The 15,753-nt window shown below is 39.9% G+C and overlaps 1 protein-coding gene across 1 annotated transcript in view; it reads left to right on the top strand.

Annotated features, from left to right (window-relative positions):
• The first annotated feature begins 3,153 nt into the window (after positions 1–3,153).
• The window catches only part of LOC112451838 (mucin-5AC-like), a 17,128-nt gene continuing 4,528 nt past the window's right edge, over positions 3,154–15,753 (top strand). Inside the window, exons 1-3 of the mRNA XM_025011746.1 lie at positions 3,154–3,336; positions 13,372–13,457; positions 14,108–15,262. Of these exons, the coding sequence (XP_024867514.1) occupies positions 13,391–13,457; positions 14,108–15,262 (1,222 nt within the window). The 5' untranslated portion in view covers positions 3,154–3,336; positions 13,372–13,390. The remainder of the gene's footprint in view (positions 3,337–13,371; positions 13,458–14,107; positions 15,263–15,753) is intronic.

Consider the following 15,753-nt stretch of genomic DNA (forward strand, 5'->3'; position numbering starts at 1 on the left):
ATGAATGAATAGTAGCGAGGAGTCACCGTTGCGTGCAAACGTTCGTGTTAGCTGCCGTTATTACGTTAAACAAAATAAAAATCCTGGAGACAGGTGAATCGCGCGTCTGTCTTTATGAACGAATAATTCATGGGTCAGGCTGGTACTTCCGTGCTTTATTCCGCGGCTCGTTAATTCAGAGTCCTTCCTCCGTAGAATGGATCGTTTCTTTCTTCGGGGATCTGCAACGACACGGGGATCATGCACGTCCCGGCGAAGGACCCACGACTCCGGGATTTTTCCTCGGAACGTTTATGGCGAGCGTATACCTTGAAGTACGATCCATTGTACTCCCTTTCTGTGCATACGTTTAGTTCGTGTGTGTACAAGGGCAGTTTGCCCCTTAATGTATAAGTTTCAGAAGGTGGCAGAGCACGTTTTTGAAAAGTGACGCACAGCGAGATCCAAATGTTGCATAAAATACATGGTAGAATAAATATAATTAAGTGGAATATTTTATGAGAAGCATTATATGTATAAAAAACGAGCGTTTCATGCAGGATGTTTCGTAGTATTTTACAAGGCCAGCTCGGGGAAAATATTCATTTAAATCCTGCGAACAAACAGTTTCAATAATTTTAAGTATGACGGAAATGTTTAAGCTTCAAAACAGTTCGAACGGTACTAATATATGGATTTTTAATACAAAAAGAAATTTGAAGGAAAATATAATTCATTGTAATAATAAGCTTTCATTTGTTCTCACAGTATATCGCTTCAACTCTATTTCACTATTTTATTTAAATTTACTGAGAGAGTCAAATAACTTAAGATGTTGAAAAATTATAAATTGTTTAAGATATCAAAGAATCTAAATATTAACGCAAATTGTGGGAACAAACTAGCGCGACTTGAAAACCGGTTAGCCGGTATCGATAACAAGAAGAAGAATTATTAAAAGATCTATCTGCATTTACTTTAAATGGAGATGATAAAGGAAATCGATTATCCGGAACGCGGGGACGAGGCTGGAGGCTCTGCGGAAGCTGCGGCAACCGGAAAGTTCAATGCTTCTCGTTGCCGCTGCTAGTTGTCCTCGAGAATGTTTGTACGGCGTAGATAGAAAATAAATGAGCGAGCGTCGTCCCACGTTCCCACGGGATTCCTCGTTACTTGGGATAGGGTACGGCACGCGAAGAACAATCGTTGATGATCGCTGATAATCGCGACCTCGGGTCCGTCACGGGGTCCGAACATTTTCGTCTTTATCGTATCTTTTTTTTTTTTCACACTCTCGTCCGCGTCCCATGTTTTCATAGTCAATTCTTGTATAATTTTTGCAGCATCCTGTCGCCGGAAGTTCGTCGAACCGCGCCGGAGCAGTGACCGTCATCGACGTCATCTGTAATTTAAGTTAACGATTGACCTTGATAGAAAAAAAAGATCATATCACGATAGCCCAATCATAGCCCATAAATAGTAATGTCGGTCTCTTATTATTCGAGGCGCTCTTCGTAAATCCTCCTGGTAAACACTGGATTGGAAGGAGCCGCAAAATATGCTGTTTTTCTTCTTTATTTATTCGTCGTTACTCGTCAGATAAAGAATTATGTGGAACAAGATCGTTATTAGAGCATCGGTCTCACTTGTTGACAACTTCGGTATTTGTACGAATTAACATAATGTTTCGTTTAATATTCTGATTTTGAATTTTATCAAAGTAACAATAAGTGTACCTTTAAGCAATATTTTTCGTAATAAAATAAATATTCGTTTAAAAATTAAATTTATTTGACGATGAATTTTGTCAGATTTGCAAACTTGTATCTCCGTATATATTCCATTTAGTTTTGGGTTCACCGTTTTATTTTCTGTTACATTTATATTAGGTATCTGTAACACGTACGAAGACGTTTTTTAATAATGGTTGATTGGGTAATTAGGTGAACGATTCAATAATTTCATTGATCCTCTCTTTTCATTCATTGCGTGACTCGCGGCTACTCGGATAACTTATTTAAAAAAAAAATCTTTCTATCAGATTCATTACCGCTGATATAAATAGCGGGGAAACCTGGGGGAACCTGTTCCACGGGCCGATCCGGGCAGGGAAAACCGTATCGGCGCCGCGACGTGGCGCGAAAAAACGCACGCGCGCGCGCGCGCGGGTTGGCACAGAAGATGCACCCGGCGCGCGATCAAGGCCGTGAAACAGAAGGATCGCGAATCGCGACGGTCTACATAACTCGATCCTGGATGCTGCAACGCATTGGCTTTACTTTCCTGTCGACGCGCCGCGTCTACGACTCGCTTTCGTATCCGTTTTTCACGAGATCGGCATGCCGCGACAACGACGACGGCGGTTCCCCCCCTTTGCGTGAGCTCCGGGGTGCGTTCAACTCCGACTTCTATCAGTATCGGATGTCTTCGCGCACGAATTAATGAAACCTGCTCCGCAGTTTTACTCCTTAAACGATAGCTACCCTGCGTAAGACACAAAAATACCATCACTGCCGACTGTCCTCGAGAATCGAGAAATGCTGTTATAGGCTCCGGCTTGCTCCACAAAAAGTACACTTTTGTATGGAATAACGTTGACATGTATTAATTGCAAAGGGGGCACGCGATGAAGACATTCTTCACGTTTTTCTTTTATAAATCATATAAAAAACTGAAAACGAGAAAAACACAGTCACGTATATTCTTCGCTCACGAGTCGAGGGACATTTTTTTGCTAAAAGGAGAGATAATTGAGAAATCGCGAATCGTTATATATTTAGTTTCTCACGCGAGAGTTCTATACGCACGAGGCGCTTAACGCTTGCTAATTCTATGCGGCGGTAACTAGCTCGAATGCGAGAAATGCGATTCAACGGACGCACGCGAGACGCGGTGTCGCATTCCCCGGTGAAGAGGCGCGAATTCCTGGACGGCATCGGCGGCTCCCCGGTGTAATGTGTAACATCGAGCGTGTAACGATCGGGACACGGTTTGTGCCCCCTTCCACCACCTGCACGCGGCCGCTATGCCTTCCTCGCACTGTGCACGTACACACACACGCGTGCCCGGTGTGCTCCACGCACACCGGGGCAGGCCAATTGGAGAGCCAAGTCTTGGCCAAGTCTTTATAAGTAGGAGCCATCCGCGTCCTCAGGACTTACTCCCTCTCGGGAACGTGCCACGATCAGCAACCGATTTTCAGAATAGTTACTGAAAAGTTTGCGGCTCTCACGCTGCGACGCGAGTTCCCGAGGACCACGAGGGATCCACGGGGGGGCCCCCCCAGGAAACGGAAGAGTTCGCGAGATGACGGACGACTGACAGACGACGGAATTTCTTTGCCGAATGCATCGAAATGTGAGTCCACGTTATTGTCTCTTTCACGTTTGCGAAAGTGAACGGAAAATCCGTGCGCTTTCGGCGCACGTCCTTCGCGTTTTTCTTTTAAATTGTAAAAATTGAAAATGTGAAAAGCGTAGACGCGTATTTTTTTGAAAATTTGCGCAAGCTGGAGACGTTAGCTCGTTAGCGAAAAGTGATTAAATCGATTAATCTTTAGGGAGTTGCACATGTGCGGAAGATACTGCGGTACCGGCGAATGAACAAACAGCGTTTGTTCGTGTTTAAATGAGAGAAAATGAATTCCGTTTTAATTGAACGTTTTCGAGATCATCAAGAATGATCGACGCAGATATAATTTATTATCCGCATGGTTCTGAATCTGAATCTTCGTAGAAATATCGTCGGGCATTTCTTCGCTTCCTTGGGAAATAGATTGGCGGATTTTTAACGAAGGGGGGGAAGTGATTAGCATAAATTTCGGTGTCCGAGGCGTTACTGGCCCGAAAATTTAAGCAGCCTCATAAATACACCGCGATTATAATGCATCAGATAACGGAGCTCGGTTCCCCAAGGCCCCGCGTCGGAGTCGATAATTGATAATCAAACGACGCGTGAAGTTGCCCAAATGTTTGTAATTCTTTTTTTAAATCCCGAGATAATGCGCGTAATTATCGTGTTTGGCATTACTAATCTACATGCTTTATGGACATCTCAGTTTTATTCTCGTAAGACGTGAAATTCTCTTAACGCTTTTCATTCAGTTGTTGAAATCAAAAGCTCAATCGAGTATTACACGTTATCAGGTAGAACAAAAATTGTCAGAGACATTCATAGTTTATTACGATGTGTACCTCATTATCGGTTTTATACGCGACGTAAATTAATATATTTTATTTTTGATCCTTATCTATGTAGTCATTTCATTAAACTATTAACTCATAACGATCACTCGCTACTCTACGTCTTGGACGATGTGATTGTGTGTTTATTGCAATAATAAATAGGAAGAGCAAATAACAATTTAAATATAAATTTAATGTAATAAATAATAAATTTGCCAGTAAATATAAATCCCCCTCCTTCTAATAATTTTCATCGTAAAATTATATTTACCGTCTAATAATCCACGTGAAGAATTAAAACATGAATATTTTATGCTAAGGCTTACACTGTTAAATATTAAAGGATGAAATTTAAACTAAGATATTTGTTATTTTTAACTGCCATGTGAAATTTATTATTTTGACACAAAACAGTATTATTTTAACTCCATTGATTTAGTTAAATTAACGTTGTTTTAATTAAATTAACATATCGAGCAATAGTGACTTATAGAAATGGTTAAAAATGATTCAAATTGAGTATAATTTTTAATTTGACACTATGAATCTAACAATGTACAACTCTTATTTTGTAAAATATAGATGAACGGAAAAAGAACGTGAAGTGAACGACCTATTACAAAAGCGACGGTCGATAATCAATAAAACAATAAACACGTTTAATGTTATTATATGCGCGCTAATTATGCTTTCCCAATATTTTATTATGGAACATGCATACATATTTTTGCGTATTACATTTTCTTAGTGTTACGAATTTATTCATTTTACATTTCAATACGATTTTAAAAAGTTCCAGTGGTAGTGTAAAAACATCTAATAGTGTCTCGCTTAAGCGCGCATGTTCTGACATCTGTATGTAAATTTTAATTAAAAGAAACCTTTTTGTCAAGCGACACCTTCCACATATTTTTCATTCTGAACAAGTTCGTGAGCGTATTCAGATGCAAACGACAAAGTGGCGCACATGGATAAGACGAGCGCAATTTGTTGCGCCTGCACCTGTTCCTTAACCGCGAAATATCGTAAGCAGTCTAAAATTATAAAAATAACATAAAGAATATGACTATTGACAGTATTGACATTTAGGACCACACTCTGATTAACTTAATCGTTTATTAGTCTATTGGAAATGACCAATCGCATTTGCTCATTAAACAGATTGACAAATGCGGTTGGTCATTTTTAATGGACTAATCAACGATTAAGTTAATCGGAGTTTGGTCGAAGTGGCCCTTAGTGATGTAATTGAAATCGGAGCGAAGATCAATGTCGCGCGTGTAATCGTTATATGATCGTCGACGCTGGTCGTCACGTAACTGTTTCACCCGGTCACAAGCGGGTCTTACAATACTCGTGACATGCCCACAATGTAAACGACCGCTGCCGAAATATTCCCCTTCCCGTTCGATCGCGAATTCGCGTCACGACCGAAACGGCTGCTGTATTTGGCTCGACATTCCGCGCTTCGTACGCCCAGATCGGAGCTCGGAGAGCCTCGCGGCCGATCAAATCCGTCGTTCGATCTTGGCATTGAAGCCGATCCGGCCGAGAGGTAAACAGGCCCGCTCGCAGGCGCATAATGCATTATGTACAGCCGTGCAGTATTTCGTAATCTATAAACGGCAGCAGCCTTAATTGATACCGGTCTCAAAATTGATTTTCGGTCTGATGCCGCCATAAAGAAACGCCGCACGTGCATCGACCGATCGTGCGGATCCTGACAGTCCTGATACATTACCTAACTATTGCTGCGCAAATTGAAAATTGCGCATAAAGCACAATAAATTTTTGCTATGAGATATTAAGCGATGATCAGAATAAATGCGAAAGAAACAACTATTAGATATCTTTAGAAAGTTGCAACAAAGTAGTAACAAGCAAAAGTTGTAACAAATCTAAGATTTGTTACACACAACAAATATGTTGTAGATGTATATATGTAACAAACGACTCATACAAGTATGAGGCTTTTCCGTTTCTTTTAATGATAAAAAAGCCTACTACATTACATCGACTGATACACCTTTCACGATCAAGTTCCGCGGAATTATAAAAGTAAATAATTAATTAACAAATGTTTTAATATTTAATGCAATGTAAAAAAGTTCTTATATTATTTATAAATAAGAAATCCAATATCAAGAAAGAATGAGAAAGAATCTCATGTAAATCCTATAAAAAACAATCTTTACCAAAGAAAACATATATGTATAATCACAAATATATTTTATTCGTTACATGACACGAGGAATGTTTCCGTCATTAATTTTAATGTGCAATGCTTCCGGAAAGTTCAGCCTTGAGCAACCATTCTGAAGTGGGAGATTTTGCCGGTTAAGGGAAAATCCGAAATGGACTCGCGACAATTACATGTTTAATCACATTCCTCGTATAGAAAAAGATATTTGATAAAATATCTTTTTCCTCGCCGCATTATCATGCTGATTTATATTCAATTTGTATTCAATACGAATCATGATAATATTAATCCACGAAATTCTTTAAGTCGTGAAATAAAAATAAATCAATACCTTGTTAAATAACATTTTGTTCTTTTTATAACTATCATGTGTATCAAAATTTATTATTTTAACACAAAGCACTATTTTAACTCCATCGTTTTAGCCAAATTAACATTGTTTTAATCAAATTAACGACATATTGAGTAGGAGTAGTAACGATCTATAAGAATGATTCAAATTGAAAATGACTAAAATTAGGTATAAGTTGACACAGTACGAATTTAACAGTGTATCTACATGCACAGTATGTCGTGTTAAAAAAAATAACTGTTTAAAAAAAATATAAATTTTACACTGTGCTCATTACATCGACAGCTCATTGTGGTCATTAATTGTGTCAAACAAGGTTCTTACTGCGAGCACGCCGATTCCATTGATTCACCGCGGCTTCGTAATTATGCTCTATTTATATCTACACTTATGCCTTCACACCTGCAGCTTTCTCATTTTCCTAGAGATATATGTACGGCGCGTATATACCGAGAAAGCCTTGAACCTTAGCGAGGCTGGTGGTGTCAGTGACGGATTTACGCACGACGAATGATAGATCTGCGGGATATCTACATGTGATTATAGTAGCAAATGAAGGGAACATTGAAAAAAAGGCGCAGAGAGACGTGTAAGGAGGACGGGAGAGAAGCCGAGGGGGTCGAGAAAAGATTCGCGCGTGCAATTTACAGGCGCCCCTTTAATTGCGACGCGTCGCTACAAGGGACGTTGTGGATGACGTTGCTAACTACGAAGAAATCTTTAATCTCACTGACGGATGTCATGTGAATTTTTGTAACGTCATGCGTCATTAATTCAGCGACAAGTTTATATTGCACTTTGTACTCATCGCGACGAAAACCGCGATGAAAACTTTTCACTTTGGAACAAGAGCACTTCCATACGTAAAACCAATTATGAGTCATAATTGACTTATACACACACGTCTAAAGATTTATATTAATTTTCCTAAAATATATGGTGCAACTTAAAAATATTTTATATCTTCATAAAGATCGTCTTATATAACTACCAATTAAACAAATATAAATTAAATTCGAATTAATTACAAATTTTTTAATTTTAATTCTATTCCATTCTCAGATAAAAAAACATTCAAGAGTGAAATCTTTCCGCTGTACGTACATTCACGTGTTGAGTTATACACAATAAGGTCCTCATAAAGTATATGGTAATAATACAAGGTAATAATTAGTATGCCACAATAAACAATGCAGTTATCGCTAACTATTTTGAGAGGAATTCACCTTATTAAGATTTCATCGAACAATGCAAGGTTGCATGAATAATAAACTGAAAGGCTGAATAATAAAACATCCCGACATGAAGAACAACTCACATCATTTTTCATAACAATACGAATTTTAATGTAACTGACATAAACGGGAATGAATCCTAACTAAGTAACGAGGAAATGTAGGTTTCCAAAGTCTTTAATTAATTATAATCATTTACATATTTGAATTCTATTACTATTGTTTTATACAAGTGTTTAAATATTAAGAGCACGTTTCCCCACGCGTAAAAGGTATATGTCTTGTAATATTCTAATTATATATCTTCTTGATAATTACAAATTATCTCGGATATCTCGGATTCTGTATGACTTCTCGCGTCATTCCCACGCCACTGTACACTGTACACCAGTATCATACATCCTCGGCAGGGAGGGCAAAAGTGGAATTGGCGGGAGAAGAAACGACCTTGCTACTTTCAACGGCAAGGTTGCACTTACGCTGTACGCATGCTATCATAACAGCTCAGGTTCACTGTACTCGCATCATCGCCATCGTCCGCAGACTGAGATGTTACTATTTTTCTTGGTCACGGTGTAACAGGTTTTCTACCCTCGATTAACTTTTGATTCTATCTGAACGCGCGCCGCAAGGTGCAATCTGGATTGTCTCAAAAATTTTCCAAAGCAAGCCTTGCAATGTTTGCTAATGCAATTTATTATAACAATTTCGGAGCTGATCTCTCGTCACAAACATTTGCCAATTTGCAACGTTATCGGTATGTTCCTCGGACTGCCTGTATTCTGAATAATAAAAAATAATAACCGCACGCGTCACTTATCCTTCATTATCCATAAAAAACGATTGCGATGAATCAAATCGATCGTCGACCGCGCAAAGGACATAAAGGCTCAAGGATCGGGAAATATACGCTTATGCATTTTCTGCTAATTTTCTATTATTACGGCGTTATCAGCAATGTTTGGCGACAAGGCTAACTATGAGGATTACTATTTTTCTTAAAACATCGCGTTCCACGCGATTAACAAGCGTCACCGTGTCAAGGATTCCAATAATCGTGTTTAATTCAAGGCCGGTCTTAGTTTCGCACGTGGTGCTTACTCGAAGTGAAGAAAATTATCTTTGAAATGAAATGAAGAAAGTATTCATGTAATATAATTCAAGGCTATAACTCTAAAACTAAAAGTAATTATACTTTGAACCTTATTGAATTTCGAATTTCTAATTAATTCGTGACAATGTTTTGCCATTTACAATTTTTTAAGGGTATTTATGCAAATCGATGATGAGCTATATGTACTGATTAAAAAAAGAGCATTCTTGTAATGCAAAAGAAACCGATAAAGTACATAATTATATGTTTTCGTCGTTCTATAAAAAGCCTCGATACCGCGGCTTGCAATCGTGTCATCAATCTTTCCAGTAAATGATAATCAAGTAATGATTTATTACCTTTAACGGGGTGATCTCGTCAAAACTGGTTGGCGTGATTCTTAATAATGATACCGAGCGCGCGATGCTCAACCACAATTAGATTATCGGCGCGTTCGACCAGTACCCAGACCAGTAAATTCTTTGTCCTTCGTCATTTTTGTAATCAGCAAAAACCGTTAAATCTTCAATCTCGTAAAAGAAGAAGACGAAGAAGAAGAAGAAGGTGCATAATAACTGTCGATAATTACAAGGTTAATGCGGCCCGTGCACATTATGTAAGTTTTTTCCGAAGTCCTTCTGAAGGCTGCGATAAAGACGTTCTCTCGATAAAAAATATGCGCGCGATATTCCCATTCCGCGTTTCTTTGTTCACGTTACCGGCACAAATCGTAATGGATTTTAAACCACAAAAAGAATTAAAACGGGAAGATACGAGCCTAAAAGTGCGGACTTTAACGGTTTCTAATTGAGGGAAAATCAATTTACTTTTTATATCGTTGACTAAGAAAAGAACCTTAGTCAAAATTGATTTCAACTGAGCGTTTGAAGTGTAAGAAATTCGATTAATAACTATTAAAGAGAGTGAATAATTGTATTATCGCACTGCAGTGCTTTGCATTTGTGCATTTAGACTCGTGTTGTATCTATTTGATTTCTCGTATCTACAAGGAGCCAATTATTATCTATACTCAACTAACTTTATTTATTTATTCTGTCGGATTTTAAGATCTTCTTCCGAACGAATGTGCACGAAGCGTAGTAATAATATGCGTGTTTGGATATTACGGTCGGTAAAGCCTCTTATGAATGATCAAAGATACAGAAATGAATCAAAGGCTTAGCGCGAATATCTTCTACTTATCTACATTTCTTAGAGATACACATTAAATATGCTATTTATAATAATAATCCGTATATTAATAAACCCTTAACGACGTATGTTTCGTGGAGACGGCGTTATCGCCAATTTCACCGTTTCAAGACGCTGCAATCGCGGGAAGCGCGACATCGCGTTTGATTTACATTTAGATCGAGTTATAGCGCTTTGACGGTTAGTCAAAGTCATATCAGCATAGTGCTGATACAAGTGTGCAATTATGACGCGAAGGCTAATGAAGTGGAAGACCAATTACGTCGTTTTAATCTGGATTACTTGACGTGATTAAAACTAGCATTTTGCCACGACATGTCCTCGCAACGTAATACACGTGCAATAATTCAATAAATAGTTTTACGTGTTGGCACGTTTGAGATTATGGAAGACTGGACGTATAAACGATGTTCTCTCGACGCCGCGCCGCATTTGACAGAAAGCGAGAGAGAAAGAAAGAGAGAGGACAGAGAGACAGAGAGAGAAGAAAGAGCCGGTTAATTCAGCGACGTCGATTCTTGCCAGCCGAGATATCCATCGACGGAGGGCGAGTTAATTGCACGACAAACCGCGAGATACGCCGGGCACGTTGTCCTTGGAATGCGTCCGAGGTTGCAAGTTCCTTTAGGTTTCATTCCCCGAAGTGGCAGCAACAGCAGGAGCAGGAGCAGGAGCAGCAGCGGCGGCAACAGCAGCATCCAGCAACAGATGGTAGACCTATCTGAATCGGTTTATAAATAAGTCATGTTGCCTCCTTAACAGCCCGTCATTACTCGCGTGCACCTTCGTACCATTCCGGCATATATATCCGCAGCTTAGAGGGTATCCGTTTACACTTTGATAGTAAACGATATTAACCGCCCGAACGGCCCCTCTCATTATGCTTTATGCGCGCAGCGGTGCGCCGCCGCGGCAACAAAACGTCTGCGATACCTATTTCACGATGCAACAACGTGGTATATCTTTGCGCAACGTAAATTGCCCGTAAGGGAGGTAAATAAGGGCTGAACATAAGTCACAGCGACAAATGACAGAAATAAGCTAAAATACGTGTCATCAAAGATCAAAGGCCGGGCGCGTAATTGTTCATGTTATACGAGAAGCAATTTCTCGTGGAGGAAGAACAATGTAACCCGAGCCTCAAATAAGTTATAACTGGGAAATAAGAAAAAATGCGTTTTTGATTAAGCTAAGCTTTGCTTGCTTTCTCTGAAATTTGCGTTTAATGTATGTACCAGAGTAAATGTTATATAAAATCAAGCGCGATTAAGCTCCATTAATGTTTCCTTGCCCGATCTATTATTTATTTTGCATCAGCCGGCATCGATGTTCGGCATGCGAAATTAGATTGCATGCTCTTTCGCATAATCGTAAACGCGCCTGTGATCGTAAGCAACGACCACGTGGAATAATCTTGATTAGCATTCAGGTAACGATCGACGTGTAAACGGAGCCTACAACATCGCGCCGTGAAATGTTTCATTCAACGCTGCGGATATTTCTCCGAGCATACCGTTTTATAATGTGGGTTATTCGCACGAATTCAATATTTAAATATCAGCTGCGTCAATTTGTTGTAAAAACTCTATAATTCGAGTATATCTTACTCCAATGGTGATTAAAGAAAATTTTATCTTTATCTTCATATTATATTTCTCCCTATATTTTTAATCTTTATATTAAAAAACAAACATTCGCAAAAATCAAACGATAAAACTTCGATTATAATTCTTTCTGTATTTTTAATCTTTATATCTTCATATTACAGAAAAAAAAAACAATATTCGCAGAAAATTGAACGATGCAATTTAGGCACGCTGTTTAAACGATTCTAAAAGGTTGATATGTTAACAAGCAGATTGCTTGTCTGTGCGAAAAGAATTTTGCAACGCACGATTGGCATTGGCAGTGAATTCGCAATCTGAACGTGCCATTGAAACTTTACCGTCACGATTAAGTAATGACATAGGCTTCTTAACTCCTTAAGAAGGAAGACGCAGTCGGATGTTACGTCATTGTTCGCGCAATATTCTTTTCACTGGACGGGAAGGAAAGATCACGAAACGAGATTGGAACGGGTCTATTCATTTCAAGTTCTCAACGCAGTTAGTTCCTTCCTCCCTCTCATTCTCTCTCTTTATTTTTCTCTTTTTACTCCTTACACGCGCGAGAACGCGTCTCCTCTTCGAGGATTTTCTTCTTTCGACGGTGTATATACATACGTGCTCTATTGACAAGTCATGTACGTTGCAATTCGTTACGAGTTTACACAGCGTTGCTTCTACCGTTGCTGCTGTTCACGCGTTGATACATGGAATACGTCGCGAGCAACGGCACGAGAACGTGAAACTCGCACCGGCATGCTAAAAGAAGTCTGTGGTAGCACGGTTTCCGAACTCTTTTAAAGCAAAAGTATTGTACTTATAAATTATGGCGTTGATTTTTATTCATATTTAAAAATATTTTGAAATGTATTGTAGAAACATGATGTTTTGGTATCGAATATCTAAACGTTTAAATTTTTAAATTACCCCTTGTGAAAAATATTACTGTACATCTTCTCAGTTAACGTAGTAAAACTCTTTTACTCTTGTTTAAGTATTAGTGGTAATTAATGTGCTCGACAAAAAGTTTAGAATTGACGACGAACTATATCTATATATCGTCGCCTGTGGCGATATATGCTACGAGCATTTATATTTCCGGTTGCACAGATCTCACAATCAGTTTCTCCACTGAGCCATTGCTCGTAGTCTCCATCTCGATAAACACCGGGGTACCGCACACAATCAAGAGCGCTATAGAGGTAGTTGCGAAAGATAAGATGCACGCGATGACGTTCTTTGATGTAGGTGTTAACGTGCGTTAAGATGCTCTTTCGTTATCGGATGAATCGTTAAGCAGAAGACGATAGCCGTTCTTCGAAATGGCATCAGGGTCAACAGCCAAGATAGTCAACATGCACGTACCTAGACATACTCATCGTTCGGCAATTTGACTACAGCGAAAATCAAATATAACTTTGAACCAAAACACGACAAAAAATAAACGCCATTTATTTTAAGAAATTATTTTTTCATATAATAATGATTGGTAATTTTACTATGTTGCAGATAAAGTTGAATACAAAAGATGTGGAAAGTTAGATCGATTTTGAGCGTCTTTGCGACGCTAATCGTTACAAGATTGACAGAAGCTGGTGAGAACTAGTTAATTTTTATCTTTATTTTAATCTCTATTTATTTCAGTTTAACTCAGTTAAAAAAATTAATAGAAGACGTTTCTTAACAAACAAAAATCATCGATTAATCATCCGTTTCGTTTTGACATCAAATTTAGAATAATCAATATTGAATGGTTGAGAGAGTTGATTAATATTCAGATCAATAATACATATTTTTTAAAGTATTACATCTAATTTACTAAAATATGTAAGGTGAATATTAATCGGTTTTTTATCAGTTCTTTCCCAGTAGAGGCTGCGATGTAAAAAATCATTAATTAATCCGTCAATTAATTTATTTTAACACGAGAATGAATATTTCTTTTCGCGGCATGACGATTACAAAATTGAAAACAACGAGAACATTATTCTGATCTATACAGATATAATTATCTGTAAAATGAGTGCTATATACGGACAATAAAATTGTTACTTTATAATCTGCTTTATTTAACATGTTGTGTTGTTGCTTATTGTTTTTAGAATTGAGTTTATTTAAAATATGCTGTCTGAACATATAAAATAATAAAAAAAAGGAAATATTGAGTATTTTACGAAATATTTTTTATTTAGTCAGCTAAAGATTAAATTAATTTTGAGTGCTAATTAACCATATTAAATTGCAGATTATTACGGGTATAACCAAAACCAATACAGGCAGAGCAATGCTCCTTTTAAATGTAGAGAAGAGGGTTATCATCAAGATCCTCGTGACTGCAGAACTTACTATAGATGTGTAGATTGGGGCAACGGCAGCCCGCTAACGACCTTCAAGTTCGAATGCGGAGTAGGCACGGTGTTCTCCAAAGATAAGGGAGACATTTGCACGCATGCAGAAGATAGCGGTCGGTCTGAATGTGGCAGTTCCGAGAATGAGCTCGATTCGAACGTGCAAGATCTTCCTTCCCCCATATGGACAACAACGGGCAGAACAACGATACAGTCGCGACCGACCATAATACAATCTCCAATAACTACTGGACTATCTACAGCCACGACTGAAGCTGCTACAACAATCAAAAAACCAGACATAACAATACAGCCACCGTTACCGAGTCGACCAACTATGGATCAACCGGAGAACAATGATATTAATTGTCAAAATGGAAATCAGTGTACGCAAGAAGGATTTTTAGCCGATACTTGTGACTGCAAAAAATTCTACAGATGCGTAAACGAAGGTTACGGAAACTTTAGGAAGTACGATTTTAAGTGTGGCGAAGGAACTGTTTGGGACCCAGAGATTCAAGCGTGTAATCACGCTTGGGCTGTTACGAGGAAGAACTGCAGGCAGAACTTAGAAAGTGGAGACAGTGATAATAGCGGACAATGGAATGGAGATAATAGTGGGCAATGGAATGGTGACACTGGTAGTCCAGGTCAACCGGGAGATCCAAGTGGCCAACCAGGACAACCTGGAGATCCAAATGGTCAACCGGGTCAACCGGGAGATCCAAGTGGCCAACCCGGGCAACCTGGAGATCCAAATGGTCAACCAGGTCAACCGGGAGATCCAAATGGCCAACCAGGACAACCAGGTTCTCCGGGTAGCCCAGGTTCTCCGGGATATCCAGGGACACCAGGTTCTCCGGGCACTCCAGGTTTACCAGGCAGGCCAGGCTCTCCGGGATATCCGGGAACGCCAGGTTCTCAAGGCACTCCAGGTTCGCCGGGCAGTCCAGGAACACCAGGTTCTCCCGGCACTCCAGGTTCATCAGGTAGTCCAGCCTCTCCGGGATATCCAGGAACACCAGGTTCTCCAGGCACTCCAGGTTTACCAGGCAGGCCAGGCTCTCCGGGATATCCGGGAACGCCAGGTTCTCCCGGCACTCCAGGCTCACCAGGCAGGCCAGGCTCTCCGGGATATCCGGGGACACCAGGTTCTCCCGGCATTCCAGGCTCACTAGGCGGGAGCCCAGGCTCTCCGGGATATCCGGGGACACCAGGTTCTTCCGGCACTCCAGGCTCACCAGGCGGGAGCCCAGGCTCTTCGGGATATCCGGGGACACCAGGTTCTCCCGGCACTCCAGGCTCACCAGGCAGGCCAGGCTCTCCGGGATATCCGGGAACGCCAGGTTCTCAAGGCACTCCAGGTTCGCCGGGCAGTCCAGGAACACCAGGTTTTCCCGGCACTCCAGGTTCATCAGGTAGTCCACCCTCTCCGGGATATCCAGGAACACCAGGTTCTCCGGGCACTCCAGGTTCACCAGGCAGCCCAGGCTCTTCGGGATATCCGGGGACACCAGGTTCTCCCGGCACTCCAGGCTCACCA

Source organism: Temnothorax curvispinosus, unplaced genomic scaffold (genome assembly GCF_003070985.1).
Source record: "Temnothorax curvispinosus isolate PA1 unplaced genomic scaffold, ASM307098v1 QBEX01002652.1, whole genome shotgun sequence".
Taxonomy (NCBI): domain Eukaryota; kingdom Metazoa; phylum Arthropoda; class Insecta; order Hymenoptera; family Formicidae; genus Temnothorax; species Temnothorax curvispinosus.